We start from the raw sequence: 14,702 nt of genomic DNA on the forward strand, positions 1-14,702 counted from the left end.
TAAGTTTCCCCAAGAACATGATGTTAACTCAAGACTGTTCTGAGGGACAGGTTGGGGGCTGGCTAGGCAAGAATGGCATTTCAGATGGAGAGAATTTTGTGGAGAAATAGGCTTTTTCGTAACCTACAGACATCAGTGTTCTTTGGTTCTCTTCCTGTTGTAGGCCTCAGCGACTGTAGCCATTCCCAAAGAACACCACCGCTTTGTTATTGGCAAAAATGGAGAGAAACTGCAAGACTTGGAGCTCAAAACTGCAACCAAAATCCAGATCCCACGCCCAGACGACGCCAGCAATCAGATCAGGATCACCGGTACCAAAGAAGGCATCGAGAAAGCTCGCCATGAAGTCCTACTCATCTCTGCTGAGCAGGTGGGGCGAGCTGAGAGCTTGGGGTGTGTGCACTGGCCCTAGCCCCAGAGCCACACCCTCATGGTTGTGTCCTTCCCAGGACAAACGTGCTGTTGAGAGGCTGGAAGTGGAGAAGGCGTTCCACCCCTTCATTGCTGGGCCATATAACCGACTTGTTGGCGAGATCATGCAGGAGACAGGGACACGCATCAACATCCCTCCACCCAGTGTCAACCGGACAGAAATTGTCTTCACGGGAGAGAAGGAGCAGTTGGCTCAGGCTGTGGCTCGCATCAAGAAGATCTATGAGGAGAAGGTAGTGGTTGGGAAGAGCATGTAGGGTGGTCACGCAGAGGTGTGGCTTAGGCCCAGCTCCACCCTATCCTCTTGTGTCCAGACGAGTTCGATTTCCGGTCAGTTAGGACGGGGTGCTGCTGGTCAGGGAAGAGAGGCCAGAGCTCTGAGCTGGATGGCCGGGCTGCGGCAGGCCTGCAGCACGGAGCTGGCCATGTCTCTGAGCTAGTGGTTAGCCTCACCCTGGTGGGCTGTGAAGTCCCAACCTTGTTCTCGGAGGTGTGGATGGAACCTGGGGTCAGTCTGGGCGGGACTTAAATTCTCGGGTGATTCTCATGGGGACAAAACCTAGTCCTCCTTGCTCAGTGGTTTCTGGGGAGTGGGCTTTCCCCCGTCTTCACTTGCTGGGGCTCACAGAGTGTAGTCTAGGGCTCTGCGCTTGCTCCCTCCCTTTTTGGTGACAGCATTCGGTCCCCACCTGTTCCTCCCTGGCCCTTCCCTCTGATGCCCTTACGGTTCTCTTCCTTAGAAAAAGAAGACCACAACCATCGCCGTGGAGGTGAAGAAATCCCAGCACAAGTATGTCATCGGGCCGAAGGGCAATTCCTTACAGGAGATCCTGGAAAGAACGGGAGTTTCTGTGGAGATCCCACCGTCAGACAGCATCTCGGAGACTGTGATACTTCGAGGCGAGCCTGAAAAGCTAGGGCAGGCACTGACTGAAGTCTATGCCAAGGTAACTGCCTTCAGGAGTGGATCCTAGCTGCTTCTTGTGGGGCCGGCCTCTCGAATCGCGTTTCCAGGCCCCGGGAGCAGGGACCGTGTCGGGCGGGGAGCGCGAGCATGGAGCCCAGACTGCACAGCCCACCACTCTGCTTCCTGGTTTCCTAGGCCAACAGTTTTACTGTGTCATCTGTCTCTGCTCCTTCCTGGCTGCACCGGTTCATCATCGGCAAAAAAGGGCAGAATCTGGCCAAAATCACTCAGCAGATGCCCAAGGTGAGGAGGCATTGGGAATTTGTTACTCTGAGTTCTTGCTTTTGTCCTTCCCCTTCTGACATTTGTTTTCTTGCTGTTTATTCTGGGGATGGCCCTGGAGATCGTGGCACATTGTGTGTGTGACAGTTTCCACGGTTAGCTGAGGAAGAGCAAAATAAATTTTTAAAAATACTCTGTCATTCTTTTGGTGTTTTTACCCAGAGACTGTATCTTGCTTGGTTTCATGACTACCTTAGCAGACGTCTTCCTTGTCTGTCACAGCACAGGAACTTGCCCACAGTTCCATTTGTGCTCTCAGAAGAGCAGACGTGTGCGCAGCTCGTGTGAGGCTTGGAGTGACGGCCTCTTCATGCTTTCCATCTTTGTCCTTGACGTCTTCCCACTTTTCTAGAGATCACCGCAGCTCCCAGTGAACGTGCACAGGATGGCTTGCCAGAGAACATATCCTCTGTACTGTCCTCCTGTTCACACTTCGTTTCCAACTGACTTCTTAGTCCTTTTGCTTTCCTAGCCTCTGAGCCCTGGTTCACACAGATGCAGTGGCTTCATGGGGCTGCTCTCCCTTACTGCCCTTGTCCCCTGTTGCCTTCTTGCCTGGTGTGTTGTAAATGAGAACAGAGCTGCCTTGCCTGTGGACCATCCCTGGGCAGCTGTACATGAGTTTAAATTCCATCCCTGTTGTTTATCTCATTTCTTACTCCAGCAGAGAAGAGTGGCCCTGGGGGTGCCTGGGTGGCTCAGTCAGTTGAACACCCAACTATTAATTTCAGCTCAGGTCGTGATCTCAGGGTGGTGGGATCAAGCCCCTCGTTGGACTCTGTGCTGAGCTGCTTGAGACTCTCTCTTCCTCTTCCTCTGCCCCGCCCCCTCACTTGTGCACATACAGGTACACACGTGGTCTCTCTCGCTCTTAAAAATTAAATAAAAGAAGAATGGGCCCGTAACAGTAAAAGTGGTACGGGGAATGATGGGGGCAGTTGGTACTGATGTGCTTTCAGTCTGTGGTTTTGCTGTTAGGTACATCGTGGAGGATATCTCAGTTCCCATATCTGGTGACAGGAAGAGGATTAGGGCACGATATTTAGACCAGAGTAATAGGCATCCCCCAGCCTCCCCCTTCAGTATTCCAGGGACGTGGACATGCATTTACATAAAGCAATTGGAATTGGCCGCTGCTTCAGCAAAGCTCCACAGGTTCTGAGAGGGTACTGCCACTGTGCCATCCTGACCATCTCTTTCCTGATTCTGCTGTGGTAGGTGCACATCGAGTTCACAGAGGGTGAGGACAAAATCACCCTGGAAGGCCCCACAGAGGATGTAAATGTGGCCCAGGAACAGATCGAAGCCATGGTCAAAGACTTGGTAAGGTATCCCTTTGCATGTTCTGGGTGCTGCTGAACCCGGGGCATAGCCAGGATATCATCGTTTGCCTGTCACACATCATGTGGGTGGGTGGGCCTAGGGACATCTGGGGTGAGCACTGGGCTCTGAAAGAGAAGCTGGCAAAGTCCAGGAAGGTCACAGATAGGTCTTTCAAGGGGTCAGAAGGACAATCTTGGAATAATGACCGAATGTGACAAAGGCAAGAGCTGGCACCTCGTGGACTTGGGCTCTGGTGATGTGTCTACGACCATGGCACACACCATGGCCTCGAGAGGTTGTTTCTGGATTCATTCTGTTTTCCTGCAGATTAACCGGATGGACTACGTGGAGATCAACGTGGACCACAAGTTCCACAGACACCTCATCGGGAAGAGCGGGGCCAACAGTGAGTGGGGCTGATGGCACGGAGGGCAGCTGTGGTGGGAGAAAGTCGTGCTTTCTGACCGGGTGTCCTAGTCTTCTCCTCAGGCTGTAGTTGGTCTGCAGACCTGGGACCTTAACCAGCCTGGTCAGAGGCCACGGTGAAGGCGACCTGAGCCCAATGGGGTGACATATGGGCTTCGCAGTCCCCATGGACTCAGTGGTGCACAGGGCCCTGGTGGGGCCACCCCAGGAGTAGAAAAGGTCGGGGCTCACAGACGTGCCTTTTGGTCCACGTAGTAAGGCTGTAGCCCAGGTGAGCCCGCTCAGAGGAGGGATGTGAATGCAGTTTGCAGGAAGTGGGCTGAGTGAATGCTCTGCCCAGATGGAGAACGTTTTCTGAAATCCCACACCTGGGCCCAGCTCGCCTGTGAGGCAACCCCCAACATTGCAGTGTGCTCCCAGTTCCTGCACCTCACCGGCGGCCGATGGTGAGAGGGCAGCACGCGGCTGGCCTGGGTCCTTCCTGCAGTTGCAGGGAACCCACCTGTGCAGACAGGGTGCCCTGCAAGGGTGTCCCCTTCGGTTTTTGCCTGATGTCATCCGGTTTGCGTTCGTAGTTAGTGTGAGCTTGTCAGCTCTGCTGTATTTGGTGTCAGTCCTATGTGCCCGGGGACTTTCCACAGTGGTAGTGACAGTGCACGGACACAGAGTCCATGGAAGCTCCCTGTGGTGTTTCCTTGCACATGTTCCTTGAGCCATACACACACCGTAACTTGCTTTTGTTTGTTTTTGTTTTGATTAACGGTACAGTATCTTTTTTTAAAAGAACATAAGGAAGTACAGTTCTGACGTTCATTTCTGGTGTCTCTCTAGGAGTGTGAGACCACCAGGGTGGTTCACGTTATGTCTAGTCTGTTTTTGCTTTCATCCCCTACCCCCACTCTTTACTTTTCATGGTCTGAAGTCTGCAGCCTGGCTTCTGAGTCCTTGGCTCTGGTTGTCTCTGCATATGCTCACGACGCTCCTCGGTGGCCCCTGTGGAGCTTGGGCAAAGTGCTGGTCTTGTTTCCTGGGATAAGGCCTTCCCTAGGGTGTGGGAGCATGGGTCTCTAACCATAGACACTGGCCTTTGTCCAAAGTAGGTGACAGAACTCCATATGTTTTGTAGAGACAGGGAAGCGCTCAATTTGGATCTGAGCTGATGGGGTACTTTCTCTAGGCAGCAATGTATGGCCTCCATGGAGCCCTAAGGTGGTCATTGGGGTACTCTTGTTTTTAGTTAATGTAAAGCCTTCTGATTTTTAGTGGTTTCTATTTTTGTTTTTTTGAGAGTAGTTTTGTGACCTGAGAACAGTGGTTCAGTTCCCAAACTTGCTTCCACATTCGAAACACCTGGGATCTTTATCAGTGGAACAGAATAGAGAACCCAGACATGGACTGTCGGCTATATGGCCAACTAATCTTTGACAAAGCAGAAAAGAATGTCCAATGGAAAAGAGACAGTCTCTTCAACAAACGGTGTTGGGATAATTGGACAGCCACATGCAGAAGAATGAAACTGGACCATTTCCTTACACCACACACAAAAATAGAATCAAAATGATGAAAGACCTAAATGTGAGGCAGGCACCCATCAAAATCCCTGAGGAGAACACAGGCAGCGACCTCTTTAACATCGGCCGAGGTGACTTCTTACTAAACACATCTCCAAAGGCAAGGGAAACAAAGGCAAAAATGAACTTTTGGGACTTGGTCAAGACAAAAAGCTTCTGTCCAGCAAAGGAAAACAGTTGACAAAACCAAAAGATGACCAACAGAATGGGAGAAGATATTTGTAAATGCCATATCAGATAAGATATCCAAAAATCTATAAAGAACTTAACCAAAATCAACACCAAATAATCCGGTCAGGAAATGGGCAGAGCATGAACATACATTTCCCCAAAGAAGACATACAAATGGCTGGGGTTCCTGGGTGGCTCAGTCGGTTAAGCCTCTGCCTTCGGCTCAGGTCATCATCTCAGGATCCTGGGACCGAGCGCCACATCGGGCTCCCTGCTCAGTGAAGAGTCTGCTTCTCCCTCTCCCTTGGCCGCCATTCAGGCTCGCACTCTCGCTCTCCCTCAAAGAAATAAAATCTTTTTTTTTTTTTTAAATATTTTATTTATTTATTTGACAGAGAGAGATCACAGTAGACAGAGAGGCAGGCAGAGAGAGGGAGAGAGGGAAGCAGGCTCCCTGCTGAGCAGAGAGCCCGACGTGGGACTCGATCCCAGGACCCTGAGATCATGACCTGAGCCGAAGGCAGCGGCTTAACCCACTGAGCCACCCAGGCGCCTCTCAAAGAAATAAAATCTTAAAAAAGATAACATACAAATAGCCAGCAGACACATGAAAAGATGCTCAACATTGTGTGGCATCAGAGAAATAAAAATCAAAACCACAGTGATCTCATACCAGTCAGAACAACAGATGCTGGGGAGGATTCGGAGAAAGGGGAACCCTATTACACTGTTGGTGGGAATGCAAACTGGTGCAGCTACTCTGGAAAACAGGATGAAGGTTCCTCAAGAAATATTACAGAGCTACTCTACAACCCTGCAATTGAGCTACTTAGGTTTTTATCCAAAAGATACAAACATAGTCATCTGAAGGGGCACCTGCACCCCAGTGTCTAGAGCAGCAGTGTCCACAATACTGAAAAGAGCCCAGATGTCCATCAACAGATGAATGAAGAAAAAGTTTTGTGTGTGTGTATACACATGCATGCGCACACAATGGAATATTACTCAGCCATCAAAAAAGTGAAATTTGCCTTTTGCAACGATGGTAATGGAACTAGAGGGTATTATTCTAAGTGAAATAAGTCAGTTGGAGAAAGACAATTACATGATCTTACTCATATTTGGAACTTAAGAAACAAAACAGGATCATAGAGGAAGGAGGGAAAAATAAAATCACCATAACAGACTCATAATCATAGGAAACAAACTAAGGGTTGTCGTTGGGGAGGAGAGTGGGCGAATGGGGTAACTGGGTGATGCATGTAGGAGGGCCCGTGATGGAATGAGCACTGGCTGTTGCATAAGACTGATGAGTCACTGAACTCTGCCCCTGAAATTAATAATACAGAATGTGTTAATTAATTGAGTTTAAATTTAAAAACCTTTCTAATATTTCACGACGCTCCTGGTGAAAATAGTAGTTGTCAGTGGATGTAACTTTTCTGATACCACATAATCAAATGTGTCAACTGCATATTTTAGTAAGCTATCATTTTCCAAGTCAATACATAAGTAAAAGATCCAAAGTAAAAAACAAAAAACAGCTGTGGTCTTTAAAGTATTCTAAAGCCCCAGCCATAGCCCAGAGCAGTGAACCCTCGTGGCCTGAGTGGCCTCAGCCGTCAGTCACATGACGCTGTCAGGGTGATGCCGACATGGTTGGTCCAGGTGCAGACCACAGCTCATCTGAGGGAACGGAGAGTTCTTGGTGTGGTGGCTTCGTCTCCCTCTTTGCGGGATGTCTGATGAGGTGGTTTGGCCCTATTCTGCCAGGTTGTAGTCACTGACAGAACTTAGTAGATTCTGAGTCCAAATGTGTTTCCTTTTGTATTCTTAAGTAAACAGAATCAAAGACCAGTATAAGGTGTCCGTGCGCATCCCTCCTGACAGTGAGAAGAGCAACCTGATTCGCATCGAGGGGGACCCGCAGGGTGTACAGCAGGCCAAGCGAGAGCTGCTGGAGCTCGCCTCTCGGATGGTAAGACCTGCAGCCGGGTCCTGCCGGGGAGGAGCCCGCAGGCCTGTGTCGGGTCCTCTGTGGACTAGCATTGTTCTCACCCGCAGTGCTGCAGAAGGGGAATCACCCGCTTGGGAGTGGCTCTGCGGCAGGGTTTTCCGCCTTGGCCAAACCCGAGTCGCTGATGCTTGAGGGACCAATTCTGAAAAGCACCCAAGTGACTCCCACGTGCAACTAAAGTTGAAAATTCCTGTTGTGTGGTTGTCTGCAGTTCTGAGGGTTGGAGGAGAGAGGGGCACGGATCCTGTTCCTGGGGCTAAGCTGCCAGCAGTGGTGTGTTTTTCTGGAATGTGTGAGTCAGATGCAGATAACCATATAGCAGTGATTCTCCAGTCTGGCTGCATGTAGGGGTCACTGGGGTGCCTTTCAGAATCCAGAGTTACCTACTGGGTGAGTGATCGTAGCTTAGCACAGACAGGTGCAGAACGTCAGGAAAGCCTCAGGCAGGGCAATGCATGTGGCTCATCGGGGCAGGGAGTGAGTACCCCACCTCCACTGGCACCGGTGCCCAAGCTGGAGCCCCCTGGGGCCCACTTCTGACAGTAGGCTTTCCCCTGCCCTTAGCTGCAAGCCAGCACGTGTGGCCTTCGTCTGGCCAGGGCCCCTTGGTCTGGGGTGTCTTGTGCCTGTGTTGGACTCCTGAACCCTTGTTTCTCTGTCAGCCTGATGCCAGTCCGATCCAGAATCTCCCCTGAGTTCTTTCAGACGGTTGACTGGTAGTGTGTTTTTCTTTATTCTGGCTCTGCTGCTGCTTTTGTATTTATTGTGACATTTTAGTGAGACCTGGGGGATGATGAGAACTATGCAAGTTCATTATTCTTTCTTAATAATGATCCACACAGGGCAGTGCTCTGAACCACGCTGTGTTCAGGAAGGATCCCTGCCCATCCTGCAGAGTGTTACACCTCATGGTCTCTTGTTCTTGTCAACACAGAGGCGCTAAGTGAGCCGCTGTGGTGACGAAGGCCACCTGCTGAATCACACCTCCTTGCGGAGAACAACGTGCAACCCTGTTGGAGAGAGCAGGTGTCCTCTAGTGGCTGGTGACTCCCAGGGATGCCACAGGCTGGTGCTGTGCTCCCCGGGCTCCCAGGAGCCTCCTGTTCTAGTATCGTCTCCTTGCATTGTGTTTTTAGGAAAATGAGCGCACCAAGGATCTGATCATAGAGCAGAGATTCCATCGCACAATCATCGGGCAGAAGGGTGAACGGATCCGTGAAATTCGTGACAAATTCCCAGAGGTATAGGTTTCCCAACGGCATTCTTCAGCCCTCTAGGAGTGATTGATCGGCCCTTAAACAGAGTCAGTATTTTAGAATCCAGTCTTTATCAATAACTGAACTTGAATTTGTGATGATTTGTTCCAGGTTATCATCAACTTTCCAGACCCAGCACAAAAAAGTGATATCGTTCAACTCCGAGGGCCGAAGAATGAGGTGGAAAAATGCACAAAATACATGCAGAAGATGGTGGCAGATCTGGTAGGGGATGTTTCCCATCCTTTGTTGTGATGGCACTGCCGGTGGCAGAGAGACCTGGGGGTGTGTCCCATCAGAACCCCTGCTTCAAGGAGCATTGGCTTGGTCTGCCCTCGACGGGGGCGGGGGGCACCGTCCGTCTTAACTGCAGGTGTTTAGACTGGCCGACAACTGTTAGGAACTTCAGTGTTCCGTGAGGTTCAAGGGGTGGGTGCCAGGCTCCTTGTTTCCTTGAGGGACCTTCAGAAATCTGGATAAACTTGGGGCGCCTAGGTGGCCCAGCTGGTTAAGCGACTTCCTTTGGCTCAGGTCATGATCCTGGAGTCCCGGGATCAAGTCTTGCATTGGGCTCCCTGCTGAGCAGGAAGTCTGCTTCTCCCTCTGACCCACCCCCTGCTCATTTTCTCTCTTTCTCAAATAAATAAAATCTTTTAAAAAATAGGAGAAGAAGAAAGCTGGATAAATGTCCCATCCAGTGAGGAGAGAGGTTGCATAGGCAGTATGGGAAACCATTTACTGATTGGCTATTTCCTTAAGCTGGAATGGGAACCAGCAGTTTAAAGTGCGGAAGGGGCTTATTGACGGGAAGGCTGCAGATGGGCTCATGCTTCTGTGTTTCTCATGGGGCTTGCACTGAGCTCACCACTGCCTCAGGTTGCTGTTGGGGGCGTTTCCAGCACAGAGCTCATTCACACTGCTGCGGCGTGGTACAGGCTAGGAGTGGCAGGGTCTGTGTGCTCTGGGCTTGCTTCTCTCAGCTTGGTGTCCAGGATTCCCTTCTCTACCCAGAGTGTCTGTTGAGGGTGCCCCAACACATTGCTTCTGGGTTATGGAACTTGCACTGACCACGTGGCAGGTTCTGTGGAGAGCCACTTTTTATAAAGGGGGCATTGCATCAGTCAGCAGTGGCTTGCCAGGTTAGCTCGTCCCCCAGCTAAAGGTCAGAGGTCCTAGTGGGAGACAGGCAGGATCCAAGTGTGTGTTTTCTAATAGCAGATTCTGTCATTTAATACTCCCTCACAGATGAAGGGACATGTCACTGTCCAGCATGATGGCTAATGGTGCAACCTCTTTTGTTTTTAAGGTGGAAAATAGCTATTCAATTTCTGTTCCGATCTTCAAACAATTTCACAAGAACATCATTGGGAAAGGAGGCGCAAACATTAAAAAGGTGACCAGCCAGCTTGTCTCCTGAATCTTGGCTCCCAAAGCCCTGTGCCATTCTGGCTTAAACTTTCTGGCCCTGGGTTCCGGGTGTCTCAACTGGGAAGTCCCTTCTCATGGTCCCGTCTCCTTGTAGATTCGGGAAGAAAGCAACACTAAGATCGACCTTCCAGCAGAGAATAGCAATTCAGAGACCATTGTCATCACAGGCAAGCGAGCCAACTGTGAGGCCGCCCGGAGCCGCATCCTGTCCATCCAGAAAGACCTGGTAATGGGGTGTTGTGTGTCAGGGCATGCGCCAGGGCCCCCATGGTCCCGTCTCAGCTCTTCCCACACAGTGCAGGCCTGTGGCCAGGCTCCTGCCACTCACCTGGGGCTGTGCTTATCATGAGGCTTGAGCAGTAGCACTGGATTTGAGTGCTTGGAAATCATCCTGTCCTGAAGGCGTAACAATTTTTTTTTTCTTTTTTTTTTTTTTTTTCAATTTTTGAAAAATTAACATTAAGAAGCTGCATGTTTGAAGTATGCAGTTTGATAAGTTTTGACCTATGTTATACATGCATGGACTCTCCACAGTCAGCATAATGAGCCTATCCAGCACCCCAGAAATGTCCCCATGCCCCTCTCCAGCACCTTCCTCTGTCCGGCCCTTCGTTGGCTTTCAGCCGTGGGCATTGTGGGGTTTCCTGCACGCTTGTACAAAGGAGATCATGGTGTTTGCTCCAACAGCTCAAGCTGTGCTCGGAGCAGCTGGGATGAGATGTATCCTTGTCGTCCTGGGTGTCCCGTCGGTTTGATTTTGTTGCTGGGTGATAGGTCCCTGCATGCCCAGATCATCTTAACTTGTTGCTTAAGATTGGTAGCTTTTCTTTCAAGAGGTTTTTACTTTATCTAGGTTGTCAGGGTTTTTAGCATAAAGTTTTTCATAATTTTCCTGTACTGTGTCTTTCACGTTCCTGATATTCCTATAACTTATATCATTATAAAATTACCTTCTTTTACCTCTGATAGTAGTCTTTGTCCTGAAATCTATTTTTTCTCATCAAAGTGGGTTTCTTTTAGGCAGCTTGCTTTTAGAGTGAGTGGGGGGAGGAGCAGTGGGCGAGGGATAAGCAGACTGTGCTAAGTACAGAGTCCATCGCAGGGCATGAGCTCACGACCCTGAGATCATGACCTGAGCCAAAATCAAAAGTCAGACCTTAACCGACTAAGCCATCCAGGCTCCCTAGTCTCTGCCTTTTCAATGCAGATGTTTATATTTAATTCCATAGTTAATCTGTGTATCATGTATTATGTTACATATTTTATTACACATGTTTAGTAAATGTGATTAAATATCAATTTTTTTATTTTTAGAATTGTGGAAAATACACATAACAAAATTTACCACCTTCGTGTATAGCCTGGGGCATGAGCGAGTTCACACTGCTGTGTCCCACCATCATCCACCGCACTTTCTCACCGCCCCGAATAGAAGCTGTACCTGCAGGCCTTGCCCCTGGTCATGGTGGCCTGACTGAGCTGTCTTGCGTTTGTTTTCTGTTTGTCCTGTCTACTTTGTTCTCTTTTTCTGCCTGCTTTTGGACTTCAGAGAATTCTCTTATTTCTCTCATGTCCTCTTTTGGCTTATTGCATAGAATTTTCATGGTGGTTTTAGGGTTTTTAGTGCACATGTACTTGGGCCCTGTCTCCAGGTGACCTCGTGCCGGTTGCAATGCAGCCTGAGAAGCTGCAGACCCCCGTTTATCACCTAAGCCCCCATGGCCATGTCCCCAGCCCCACGACACAGTGCTGTTTCACACTGGCTTCCTGCATTCAGGATTAAGTAGTAAGTCGGGTCCTACGGTCAGAGTGTGTTCAGTTTGGGGATGAAGTGCCAGACCATCTTCCAGTGAGCCTGTGCCTTCCTGTGCTCCCCGTAGCAGACCTCAGACTGGAGGTTTTCTTCAGGACTTAGAATTCTACTTCAGGACCTTCGTGGTGTTTCTGAGGACACGTCTGAAGTCCTCCTTGGCCTTACTCCTCTGCACAGACTTCCTCTGGCTGTATTTAGGGTTGAATCACAAGGGCAAGCCTTGTGCAAGTTAGCACATGTCTGGGTGTGCTTTTTTCATGTTGCTTAGAGTTCACTGAGCTTCTGGGATACAAAGACTTTAGCATTACCAAATGTGGAGAACCTGGGGTCATTATTGATTTATTGATTTTTTTTTTTTTTTTTTTTTAGAGAGTATGTGCAGGAGCAAAGGGAGAGGGAGAGAGAGAATCTCAAGCAGACTCCCCGGCGAGTGTAGAGCCTGTGGGGCTTGATCTCATGACCTTGAGGTCATGACCTGAGCCAAAATGAAGAGTCAGATGCTCAACTTGACTGTGCCCGCAGGTGCCTCTGGAGTCATTATTAAGTAGTTTTTTTCTGTCCTTCCTGTTGGGGACTCCAGTTACTTGGAGCTAGGCAGGCTGGAGGTGGTCTCGTGATTCACTGGTATGGTATGTATGTGGGTAGGAAGGAGAAGTGGTATTTTCCCCCATTAGTTTCTTTAAATTCATTAATTTTCTGTAATGTCTAATTTGCCTGTAATCACATCTAGTGTGTTTTTCATTTTAGACATTTTCACTTGTAGAAGTTGAGGTGGAATATTTTGTTTTTATACTTAACATGCTTAGTGTTTCCTTTGTTTTTGTTTTTACCATGTGTGCAGTTGTGAAAATGCTTGTTGTCATGTTCCCGACCCACTGGTTCTAAAGTCTCTGTCACTTCTGGGCTATTTTCTTTTCTTTCCTCATGGAAAAGGTTCTCCTATTTTTTTGAATGTCTGGTATTTCTCTGTTGGATGCCAGAAATTAGGAAGTCTACTTGGATGGATGATGGATATTTTTGCATTCCTACCAATGTCTTCGAGTTTTGTTAATGTACTTTAATGAATTACTTTGCTCCTTTTCGGAGTTGCTTTTAAGACATGTGCCTGGTCTTGGGTATTCCAAGTCCTGGGGTGAGGCCTCCTGTACCCAGTGTCCTAGAGCGTAGACAGTGCTGTGTACTACAGTCCCTTCCCCCTGGTGACGTCGGCATGGGAGCAATCACCAGTTCACGGGGTTTCCACCAGTCCTAGTCTGCCCAGACTGTCAGCTCTGTGTCCTTGATGCGGGAACTCAGCCAGGGCACCATTGTCCTGCTCACCTTGCTTGCTTCCCGTCTCCAGTGTCTTGAAACCCATTGTTTCTCATGGGAGGTAAATCTGGAGGCAGAGTTTTAATAGGAAAAGCCGACAATCTGGGCATCTTGGTTGTGTCTCTGGTATGGTGTGGTATGGAGACATTCCTTCTACGCCGTGTGAACTGCTTACACCCCAGCCTTCACCTCCTCACATGTGGACCCACACTCACAAGGGCTCCAGACCCCTCTGCAGTGGGCATGCAGCCATGTGTCCCACACCTCATAAACTGTGTCTTTTCAGGCCAACATAGCCGAGCTGGAGGTCTCGATTCCGGCCAAGCTGCACAACTCCCTCATCGGCACGAAGGGTCGCTTGATCCGCTCCATCATGGAGGAGTGTGGTGGGGTGCACATCCACTTCCCGGTGGAGGGCTCGGGAAGTGACACGGTTGTCATCAGGGGCCCTGCCTCGGATGTGGAGAAGGCCAGGAAGCAGCTCCTGCACTTGGCTGAGGAGAAGGTGAGCTTAATGCCCAGGAGCGGCAGCACTGCGTCTCTCCCTCACTAGAAATCCTCACCCCATTGTGGCAGGTCAGAATATTGCTTCAGACGCCTTTTTTTGTCTTTGATTTTGCCACTGCTGAACAAAGGGCCTTCGTAGGTCAAATGCCTACTTAAAAAATATGGAGAATTTGCTATTTGCCTTAGTGGTTTTTTTGGTTTTGGGGTTTTGGTTTTTTTTTTTTAAGATTTTATTTATTTAAGATTGAGTGAGCACAAGCAAGGGGAGCAGCAGAGGAAGCAGGAGAAGCAGGCTTCCCTGCTGAGCACAGAGCCTGATTCGGGGCTTGATCCCTTAACTCCGGGATCATGACCTGAGCTGAAGGCAGATGCTTAACCAGACTGAGCTACCCAGGGGTCCCTAGGTTTTTTTTAAAGTATGATTTATAGACAATAACACATGCCTTTCTTAGCATATACTTGAGTTTTGATGAGCATAAGCAGTCATGTGACCCCCCCCCCCCCCCCACTGCAAGGGAAATGTTTTGGCATCACCCCTGAAATTCTGCATTGAATTTGCCACTTTGTGGAGCCCACGTTGGGTCTGTTTCTCGACCGTGCTGTGCTCCTGCGCCTCCAGAAGGAGGGTGGCTGGCAGAGCCCTCCAGCTTTGCACTTTGTCACACTACTCTGGCCATCGTGCATCTTTGCCTTTCTCTGTGCATTTGGAATCAGCTTAACAGTTTCTAGGGGGAAGTCCTGCTTGGATTTGGACGGGACTGTGTTGAATCTAAGGATCAAATTGGGAAGAACCAACAGCTCAGGAGTTTGGAGTGTTTCAGGCTGTGTTCTTAAGTTTTAAATCTTTGATTTTTCATTGGTGTTTTATAGTTTTTAACATGTGGATCTCATTCATATTTTATTCAGTTTAAATCCTCACTATTTTGCTTTTTAGCATTGTTGTAATGGTACTTTTTAATTCGTTTTAATTTCCAGTTACTGTAGCATATAGAAATATATTTGATATTTTTATACTGGTTTTGTTTTATGCATCTGGCTTAAAGTTCAGTTACCAGTTCCAGTAACACTTTTCTGTGGATTCTTGTGAGCTTTCTGTGTAACACACATCGTCTGTCAACAGTGGAATTCTTCCTTGCTGATCCGTACAGCTATAGGTGTGGTCTTACCATGTCGCTTGGGCCTGCAGTACGGTGTTGAG

The 14,702-nt window shown here is 49.0% G+C and overlaps 1 protein-coding gene across 7 annotated transcripts in view; it reads left to right on the forward strand.

Moving 5' to 3' along the window:
* Positions 1-14,702, forward strand: part of HDLBP (high density lipoprotein binding protein) — a 73,576-nt gene that overhangs the window by 46,510 nt on the left and 12,364 nt on the right. For all 7 annotated transcript variants that reach the window (XM_080798633.1, XM_080798632.1, XM_080798635.1 and 4 more), the window contains exons 6-17: positions 164-370; positions 450-665; positions 1,173-1,379; positions 1,535-1,642; positions 2,900-3,004; positions 3,332-3,410; positions 7,011-7,150; positions 8,326-8,430; positions 8,557-8,670; positions 9,752-9,838; positions 9,968-10,099; positions 13,284-13,502. In XM_080798633.1, coding sequence (XP_080654759.1) covers positions 164-370; positions 450-665; positions 1,173-1,379; positions 1,535-1,642; positions 2,900-3,004; positions 3,332-3,410; positions 7,011-7,150; positions 8,326-8,430; positions 8,557-8,670; positions 9,752-9,838; positions 9,968-10,099; positions 13,284-13,502 — 1,719 coding nt within the window. The remainder of the gene's footprint in view (positions 1-163; positions 371-449; positions 666-1,172; positions 1,380-1,534; positions 1,643-2,899; positions 3,005-3,331; positions 3,411-7,010; positions 7,151-8,325; positions 8,431-8,556; positions 8,671-9,751; positions 9,839-9,967; positions 10,100-13,283; positions 13,503-14,702) is intronic.

The sequence above is a fragment of the Martes martes genome (genome assembly GCF_963455335.1).
Source record: "Martes martes genome assembly, chromosome: 3".
Taxonomy (NCBI): Eukaryota; Metazoa; Chordata; class Mammalia; order Carnivora; family Mustelidae; genus Martes; species Martes martes.